The sequence below is a fragment of the Leptodactylus fuscus genome, chromosome 4 (assembly GCF_031893055.1).
Source record: "Leptodactylus fuscus isolate aLepFus1 chromosome 4, aLepFus1.hap2, whole genome shotgun sequence".
Taxonomy (NCBI): domain Eukaryota; kingdom Metazoa; phylum Chordata; class Amphibia; order Anura; family Leptodactylidae; genus Leptodactylus; species Leptodactylus fuscus.
In genome coordinates this window covers 90,399,104-90,409,114 of record NC_134268.1, presented here as the reverse complement: position 1 = coordinate 90,409,114, position 10,011 = coordinate 90,399,104, and the positions used below count along the sequence as shown (strand labels likewise).

The following is a 10,011-nucleotide window of genomic DNA, read 5'->3' as shown; positions in this document are numbered from 1 at the left end:
TGGGGACGCATAGAGTGTTTTTTTTAAAAAAAAAAAAAAAAAACCCGGCGGTCTATGATATATGATTTCCTACTGTTATATATATTCTAGGGAAAGGAGGTGATTTAGAAATTTTATTTCATATTTTTATTATATATTTTTAAAGCTTTTTTTTTTTTTACTATTTTATTCCCCCCCGGGGGCTTGAACCTGCGGTCACTTCATTGCAAGTCCCATAGACGGCAATACAACTGTATTGCCATCTATGGGACAGTCTGTATATTACTATTACGGCTGGTCATAGACCCAGCCGCAATACTAATATAGCAGTGACAGGCCTGTTAGCCTTCATTAGGCTCCCGGCTGTCACCCGAACAGGTCGGCTCTTGCGATATCGCCGCGCAGGAGCCGGCCTGCAACTTCACAGGTACGGGGCCGGTAGGGACCGGCCCCGGGGGGGAAGGGGCCGCCAATACAGACTACAGACCCGGCATCCGCTGTACTAGAGAGGCGGATGCCGGCGAGGGATAGACGCCATCACAGGTGCCGGGGCCTGAGACATCGCTGCACTCCTTTGCCCTGCATGAAGCCAGCGGCGGGGGACGGAGGAGCGGAATAGCATCACTCCTCCCGCTGCTGGCTTCATGCAGGGCAGAGGAGCGCAGCGATGTCTCAGGCCCCGGCACCTGCATCTATCCCTTGCCGGCATCCGTCTCTCTAGTACAGCGGATGCCAGGCGCCACATTCGGACTATAAGACGCACCCTTCTTTTTCCCCCAAATTTGGTGGAAAAAAAGTGCGTCTTATAGTCCGAAAAATACGGTAAGCATCCACCTATCTAAACATCTGTAACAATGTATAAAAGGTGCCAGCGGCCATATATTTCCTTTGTGGCCACTGGTTTGACTGTGGTCAGTATAATATCCCCTTAAAGCATACTTCCAGTTATAAACAACTCAGCATGCTGTAACTCTGTATGCTTTAATACAAAATGGAGAGAATGTAATATATCTTAAAGATGTAAAAGAAACAGGTCTTCTTTTCTAAAAGGCGAGTTACTTTTTACATACTAACTGTATACCTGTAGTACTAGCCCTGTTAAAATGGATGCTGGGAGGATTTGAGCTGCTTCACAATCTCTATCAAGAGAATCATTTGAAGGATGGCAGAGCTAGGTAGTGTTTTTTTTTCTGTAGAGAGGGACACATAACCCATCCAGGCTGTGTCATACCCCAGAGCAAGTCATCCTAATTTTTAATAACAGGAAATATATGGTTTCTGTGCAAATTAAGCCATGATTTACAAAATGAATGGTATGAAGGTGATTGTGAGACTGTCCATAGATCCCCTTAGATATATTCGGAAGTGTGCAACTTGTGTTTGTACATTGACTACTCATTGTCCCTTCTCCTCTTGTAGCTGTGGTGTTTATCTTCAATTCTGTAGCAAGAGAAAAAAAAAAAAAAAAATCAATAATTTCATCAATGTATGGATGAAGCTGCAGTCAACCACAAGTATAGGCATTTTCCACATAGGGGACTTCGGAAAGTACAATAATTGTGGTAAAGACATCTAAATTAAGTATAATCACTACATAAAGGAAAATCACTGCAACTTGTGCAAAAAAGAAAAAAAAATGTTGGGCATGGAAACAATCAGTTCTTGATTTTCTTCTTTTAAAGGGATTCAATCATTAAACTCACATTTTTTTCTCCCTAACACATAGGAATAGCCTTAAGAAAGGCTATTCTTCTCCTACCTTTATAAGTTTTCTCCATGCCGCCGTTTGGTAGAAATCCTGGTTTTCTCCTGTATGCAAATGAGTTCTCTCGCAGCACTGGGGGCGGTCCCCAAGGCTCAATCATCACTGGGGATGTTCCCAATGCTGCAAGAGGAATCTCCAGCGCTGCCTCCATCTTCGTCTGGAACGCCTGTCTCTGCGTCTTCTTCCGGCGCTGGAAATCACTTCTAGACATGCGGAGTTGGCTCTGTTATCGTGCCTCGGCAGAGCCAACTGCGTATGCCTGCGGCCTTCTTTTGTGCAGTACGCTCGTGTAAGCAGCCACAAAAAAATGGCCGCGGAAAGTTTTATGTCCAACACTGGAAGAAGACACAGAGAGAGGTGTTCCAGACAAAGACAGAGGTGTAGCTGGAGATTTCTCTCACAGCATTGGGGATGCCCCCAGTGCTATGTGAGTGCTCGGGCCCACCCCCAGTGCTGCGAGAGAACTAATTTGCATACAGAAGAAAAACGGGTTTTATACCCAACAGTGGCGCGGAGAAGATTTCTGAAGGTAGGAGAAGAATAGCCTTTCTTAAAGCTATTCCTACGTGTTAGGGAGAAAAAGTTCAATTTTAATGATTGAATCTTTTTAAAGACACTCTTAAAAATAAGAGTCTTATCTGATTGGCTGCCAAGGCTAACTACTCCACTACTACTTTGCATCAGCATAAACACCTCCCACTTGGCGATGCAAATATCTTTATTTTTGCGTTTTCATTTTATACGCTCTGCATTCCAAAAGCCTTAACTTCCTTAAATTGCATATACAAATGAAGGCTAGTTTTTGCATAACAAGTTGTACTTCAAAATGGTACCATGTATTATTCTGTACAATGTAAAAAATATTCAGATTGACAAAAAAAAAAGCGTACCAAGCGTACTCCCCGAATGGAATACACTGAATGTAGATGTGAAGCAGGCCTTACATTGCGTGGCAAAAATGCTATGCTAGCTTTATTCTCTGGGTCAACACAATCGCAGTGATTCCACATTTAAAGAGTTTTTTTTTTCATGTTTTAATGACTTCACAAAAATTCTAAATTTTGAAGAAAAAAAAACAAACAAAACAATTCTGACACCGTGTAACTTTGGTATCTAAGTGGTTAAATGCCAGTGATCAGAATCATCTCTGATCACAGGCAATGCTGCCGGGTCTCTGCTGCATGAAACAGAACAGACTTGGCGGCTAGTGCATCTGCTCTGCTTCAGATCGGACACAAGGATGTACATATATGCCATGATGTGCATAGGGGGTTAAATACACTCAAAAAACAAAGTGAAGACTCAAATAACACATCCTAGATCTGAATGAATGAATGAATGAATGAAATATTCTTATTGAATACTTTGTTCTGTACAAAGTTGAATGTGATGACAACAAAAATCACAAAAATCATCAATGGAAATCAAATTTATTAACCAATGGAGGACTAGATTTGATGTTCCCACACATATTATAGCAAGTGAGCTACAATATAGTTCTAAAGGTTTTACAACTATTGAGGCATTCCCTGTATTCATTTTTTTTTTTTTTGTGTGTGTGTGTGTGTGTTTTTTGAACAGTTTATACCACGAATAGGGAGTGACAATAACTACAACAAAGTCTCTGGTTTTAGAAATGAACACCTGATATCAGGTCTGGATGATGGAAATCTTATACTCAGGTTTTCTAAACAGAATGTCAGAACAAATTTTTTTTAATTTTTTTTTTTTTTAAAAAAAAGATACTTGTTGGTTTCCTAAAACCATTTGGTTTATGAATCAGTTTGTATCATACTATCACAGGAATGTGTGCAGTTGCTGCCATGTTTTGCTCAAAGAACATTGTCCAGACTGGATAAAATGGTTTCTACTTTTAACTTGAGAACTAGACTAGGTCTATTCCCGATTTCAGCCTCTATGTATAAACTACAATATTTTCATTCCCCTGCGCCAAACAGCAGCACAACGTACGGGGTATTCCTGCCCCCTGTGAGCAATTTAGGACAGGCGGAAATTTTTAATTACATCAGCCTTCCCCCTATAAGAAGGACAGAGGACCTCCCCCCATTGTGTTTTTTTCTGTCCTGTGGGACAGGACAGGTGGAGGAGGCTGTGCCTCCTCTATGGTTTAGAATAAGGTGTCTTAGATCCTTTTTTCTCTTTCCCTTTCCCTTTCTTTCTAAGAGAAAGATCTATGTTTATACTGCAGTCTTTTGTCTTACCTGCCTTGTGCAGGTTACTGACTTTTTCAGCTGCAGTTCATTTATTGCCCTGCAGTAAGGTAAGCCGTGTCCTCTTTCAGCTTTCCCTCGGTGGTCACTGCAGAGACTAAAAGCACTAATTTCTATTGCTATGGACACTCTGTCAACTTCACAACATGGAAGTCGATTCACCGCCATTATAGTAAGATCCAACCAATATTGTTATGTCTTGCGGTTTTTCAATGTGCCATTTAATTCTTAAAAGTATGGTGCATGGAGGGGGCGGGTGCTGTTCGGATCGGCCGCTCTGGGCGGCGCGCGCGCATTGAGATGAATGGGGGCACCCTGTGCTTCCGGTTTGACGGCGGCCGGCCGCTTAGCCCCCCGCGTGCCGGCTGCGTGCATTGGTTTCGGTGCGTGCTGTTCGGGTCGGCTGGTCCGGACGGTGCTCACTCGGCCCTAATGGTGCATATACCTATGTACTAGCATTACTTAGGTGCATATTTGCTATTGCCCACATGATGGGGGCTGCTCTAAGGCTTTTTTCTGTAGATCTGCACTGCTGTCAGTATGGGGTCCTCCAGCTAGGAGCCCTCCATGTATGTTGTCATCTCCTGAGTAAAGGAGTGCATACAGATTTCGGGTAATTCCCTCTCCCAGTTTCATAGAGGTCTTGCTTAGAAAGAGAAGCCCTAGTGGCTCAGTCTGTAGGGTTACAGACTTGTATGCCTGAATCCACAGTATCCTGGGTTCAATCCCAGTTGCACTTTTTCATTTGTGATATGAAAAAAAAAAAGAAAAAGAAAGCTGCAGTCCCTTGGGCCATAGAGCACATGCGACCTACAGAAGGTAAGTCTGAGGCCTGGAATCACAACCCTCGGGGACTGGAGGGGCTTCATCTCGAGGGCTGGGTGTCCATGGTCCAGATAGTCTGGACCCTGTGGACTAGATACAGCCCTCCCCGGTAGAGAGCGTATCTACAGGAGTTTCCCATAGGGGCAATGAGGAATTGTGCAGCAAAGGCTATGGCATTATCTACGACTGCAAGTCACCCGCTGTGGCTAAAGCCCTGGTGGGCAGATAATATGTCTAAATTCAACTTTTGCGCACTTCCGTTTGAACCGAGCAGGCTCTTTGAGAATCCTGGGTCCGAAGCCTGCCAGGAACAACATCTGCAAGGAGTTTGTGTGTTCTCCTAGTGATTGCTTGGAGTTCCTCCCATTAAAGGGGGCAACACGGTGGCTCAGTGGTTGGCACTGTAGCCTTGCAGTGCTGAAAGGAGCTGGATACCATCATGAAGCAGTTAGCAAGGGGAAGAGTCTTCCCCAGAGCTCTAGGGGGAGGGCTGGTCTTTCATAGAGGGAGAAGATTTTCCAGATCATGTGGGTCCAGAGGCTCTTTTTAGAGGCGCCTTGGAGGTGAAGGCAGAGGGGCGAATTGACGCACCCGAGAGGTAGAAAATGACCTTCAGACGACCGCTCTCCCCTCCCCCCTGTGTCCAACCGCCTTTTGGGAGGTCGGCTCTCCGACTTCGCAGCGGCATGGAGCCGTCACATTCAGGACCCAGGGGTCCTCCAGCTTGTGTAGCTGAGCTACAAAATGAAGTTCACTTCACCCACCCGACAAGTTTGTGAAAACCCGCGTCTTATTTGATCTCAAGCAGGTTCTTCTATAGAACGCCATTCAGGAGCTCCTGGACAAAGGCGCTCTAGAACCGGTGCCTCGGGCAGAGCAATCAACCGGGGTATACTCTCCAGTGTTTCTAGTATCCATAGCATTGGGAGACTGGAGAATGGGCCCAAACAGATGGCCCAATGACAAGGAAACCACCAGAAGGCCCCAGACCACCAGAAAGACGAACAAGTCTTCAGGTTGTGACATATACCTATGAAACACTGACGGAAAGCATTTTCCATATGGGTATGGTGGAAGCAGAAAGTGCTGTGGATGAGCACTGCAGGGAAAAAACGCAATGCGTTTACGCTCTGGTTTCTCCTGTGCTTTTATAAATGGCCGATTTAAGATCTCTCAACCACTATGTCCTCAAGACCCGTTTCCGGATGGAGACTATCAGGTCGGTGATACCTTTTCTGCACTGAGGAGACAGGTTTGTCACCCTAGATTTAAGGGACGCATATCTACACGTCCCGATTTTTCCGCCACACAGAAGGTTCTTGAGGATCGGGGTTGTGCTGAGCGGTACTCCGTTCGGAATATCCTCGGCCCCCCACACCTTTACAAAGGTCGTGGGCCCCGGTCGTTGCAGCTCTTCGGCTCCAAGGTATATTCATCGTACCGTACCTAGATGATTGGCTGTTAAAGGCCCACTCAACAGAGGTTCTCGCGGCCCACCTAAGGACCACCATCACCTTCCTAGAAGAGTTAGGCTGGCTTATCAATTGGCAAAGTCAGTGGTCATCCCCACCACCAGAATCCAGTTCTTAGGATTCATTGTGGACTCTCAGAGGATGGAGAGATCTCTTCCTCACAATCGGAAGGAGAAGATTTGTCGGGTGGTACAACATCTGGCGGTTACGCGGGAGGTTCAGGTGAGAACCACAATGAAGGTCCTAGGTAGGATGTCAGTCGCTGCGGATGCAGTTCCATGGGCACTATGGCATATGCGACCACTACAGAGTGAGATCCTCAAGGTATGGAGCCGCAGCCCCTTAGGGCTGATGAAGCCTATCCAGTTGTCCATAAGTACCCGTCAATCACTGCAATGGTGGTACCAACCAAAGGACGGGAGGTCCACGGTCCGGCCTGACTGGACCCTGTTGACCACGGATGCTTCCCTCCACGGATGGAGGGCGCATCTGGGGGAGACCCTGGCACGAGGGACATGGAATCATCAGGAAAGTTCCCAGTCATCCAATTGGCGCGAGCTGTGCGCAATTCACCGTGCCCTGCTGCACTTCTCCCATCTCCTGCGCAGCAAGGCAGTGGAGATCAGGACGGACAACACTATGGTGGTCCTTCATATAAACAAACAGGTAGGTACGAGGTTGCCTCCTCTTCGCAGGCTGACGGATCGGATCTTCACACGGGCAGAAGTGAATTTAAGCCACCTCAAAGCGGTGCACATGAAGGGACACTTGAACATACTGGCAGAGCAGCTCAGCAGAGGCTTCAAAGTTTCTGGCGAATGGTCCCTAACCGGGATGTCTTCCTGCGTTTGACAAGGATATGGGGTCTCCCCGAGGTGGATCTGATGGCCACCCAGTACAATGCCAAGGTGGAGAAGTTTTGCTCCCTCTATTGGGAAGACAATCCCTTGGCAGTAGATGCCCTCTCAATACCTTGGAGGTTCAGGCTGGCGTACATCTTCCCTCCGGTCCCCATGATAACGAAGGTATTGGCGAAGATCAAACAGGACCAGGTATCGGTGAATGCCATCATACCGTTCTGGCCAAAGAGGGCATGGTTTACCCACCTCATGCAGATGAGTCGAGGGAACTACTGGAGGCTTCCGATTCTCCACAACCTGGTAACCCAAGGCAACCGGCTCTGCCAGGACCTGGAGAGGTTCAACCTGACAGCCTGGAGGTTGAACGCACCCTATACGGACATGGAGGATTATCCCAGGCCGTTCTGTCAACACTGGCCTGTTCAAGAGCAGAGTCCACGAACAGGAGCTACCTAAGGATTGGTAGAATCTATCGCCAATGGTGCTTAGTGAACCACCGGATGAGTACATCTTCGGATTCGGTTCTGGAAGTTCTACAGAGTGGCCTGGAGAGGGGCCTAACTCCTTCTACACTAAAGGTACACGTGGCTGCTCTCTCTGCTGTATTAGGGATCAGATTGTCTCAGAATCTGCTGATTGGCCAATTCTTGAAGGGGGCCGCGAGGCTTCGGCCTTCCATCCAAGCCCCAGTTCCGCAATGGGACTTGGCTACGGTACTTCAGGGGCTGTGTGTAGCCCCATTCAAACCTCTGGAGGAGGTGGACCTAAGGTTTGCATGTTATAAAGTGGCCTTTCTATTAGCAGTGACCTCAGCAAAGAGGACTGGAGAACTGCAGGCCTTGGCGGCCTCAGGGCCTTACTTGCAATTTTTCTCTGATAGAGTACAATTGAGATATCTTCCTGGCTTTGTTCCTGAGGTCCCGTCGGACCGTAATATTAGTCATGTGATCTCCTTGCCTACCTTTTTTCCCTCCCTTTCCTCCTAGGAGGAGGAAAGGTGGAACATATTGGATCTGGTCAGATGCCTAAGGGTCTACATAGAACGAATCAGACCCTAGAGGAAAGCGGAGAATTTATAAATTTTTCTGGTAGGTATAAGGGAGAAAAAGCATATAAAGCCTCCATATCAAGGTGGATTAAGGAGGCCATCTACCATACCTTTCATACGCAGGGGTTATCCCCTCCGGAATTTGTTTGCGCCCACTCCACTGGGGCGGTCGCTGCTACTTGTGCAGAAAGGTGTTCGGTCTGGACCAAATATGTTCAGCCGTGACCCAGAGCTCACATTTAACATTTATCAGACATTACAAGCTAGATTGGCGCTCCACGGAAACTGTAGCTTTCAGGCGCTCTGTATTATCATCAGTATGCCAGGAGGTCCCTCCCTAGGGGGGGGGGGGGTTACTTGCTACCTCCCCATACGTTGTGCTGCTGTTTGGCGCCGGGAAATGGAAGATTATGTAGATAATCTGTTTTCCCATAGTCCAAACAGCAGCACAAGGCTCCCTCCCTTTTGTTTTTCTCTTTGGAAGGTCCTTCGGAGATACTTTGGGACTGACACAATGGGGGGAGGTCCTCTGTCCTTCTTATAGGGGGAAGGCTGATGTAATTAAAAATTCCACCTGTCCTAAATTGCTCACAGGGGGCAGGAATACCCCATACGTTGTGCTGCTGTTTGGACTATGGGAAAACAGATTATCTACATAATCTTCCATTCACTAAACACAATCTGATATTGAAAACGGTGAAAGACTGAAACAAAAAGTATATTAGGAAATTGTGGAACTTTTCATTTACATGAGGATTAAAGGGATTGTCCAGCCAAGCAATTTCCTTTTAAACGGCTTAGAATGGCATATAATAAAGTGATACTAACCTTACAGATATCCTGCTGCTCCTGTTCCAATGCTTCCCAATCCTCAAAGCATGAAAATGGTTTTCAAGAAACTTTTACTTAGGCTGGACAATCCTTTAAAGTATTTATATAGGCACAGGACTTAAAAGCCCTTTAAACATCCAATCTTACCGATCTTTTTTATCTCTAGACACCTTGTCCCTGCTTCTACTGCGCCGTTTCCGTGGACTGCTGCTGCGCTCTTTCCTACGTCCAGATCGATGTCTGTCTCTATGACTTCCCCTAGACTGTCTGGACTCTGTAGATCGAGATCGTTCCCTCCTGAAGAAGCAGCAAATATGTAAGTCAGTTACAGCACTGGTTATCTCACGGAAAAGATTTGTGAATTTGCTGGACTACATTGGTCAGTACACAAAACTGCCCAAGTATCAGTTGTACAGATTCAACAGTTCCAGTTACATAGAGATTCCCATAGCTTTTCTTGCTAGTGCTCTCATACCTTTTCATTGTGGAAAACGAACAGTATTCCTAAAAAGTCTGCATTCCAGTTATTAATAGATTAAAATGAGTTTAGCTCTTGCTGTTGGTGCCAATGGACACTAACACCAGTTTCACCTCCTAAACTATTCTACAGCATAGCACATTTAAAGGGGCTCTATCAGCAAAATTATGCTGTATGAGCTCCACATATGCCTGAATAGCCCCCCCTACCCCCCATTTGAAAATAATACCATAAAAACAAATATGCAAATAATATTTACCATGCACGGTGGGCGGTCGTGCACTAGTGGACAGTCATCTTGCTGTCACGCCTTCCTCTTCTTTCTTCACCAGCGACGCCCTCCTGTCCTGGCTCTTCCCCGCCTTGATCTTCTGTTCTTCCGGCAGGTTTGGTTCAAATCCCGCGCGTGTGCAGAAGCGCTCCCTCCAGAGTGCTACTGCACACGCTCTGGGGCCATTTTTGTAGTAGTTCCAAGTTCCCCTTAGAACTACGCGAGCGTACTGCGCATGCTGTACTGCATGC

The 10,011-nt window shown here is 46.4% G+C and overlaps 1 protein-coding gene across 2 annotated transcripts in view; it reads right to left on the bottom strand.

Annotated features, from left to right (window-relative positions):
* Positions 1-664: 664 nt before the first annotated feature.
* Positions 665-10,011, bottom strand: part of SNRNP48 (small nuclear ribonucleoprotein U11/U12 subunit 48) — a 28,938-nt gene continuing 19,591 nt past the window's right edge. For both annotated transcript variants that reach the window (XM_075272181.1, XM_075272183.1), the window contains exons 8-9: positions 9,159-9,308; positions 665-1,419 (exon numbers count right to left, since the gene is read on the bottom strand). In XM_075272181.1, coding sequence (XP_075128282.1) covers positions 1,371-1,419; positions 9,159-9,308 — 199 coding nt within the window. In that variant the 3' untranslated portion in view covers positions 665-1,370. The remainder of the gene's footprint in view (positions 1,420-9,158; positions 9,309-10,011) is intronic.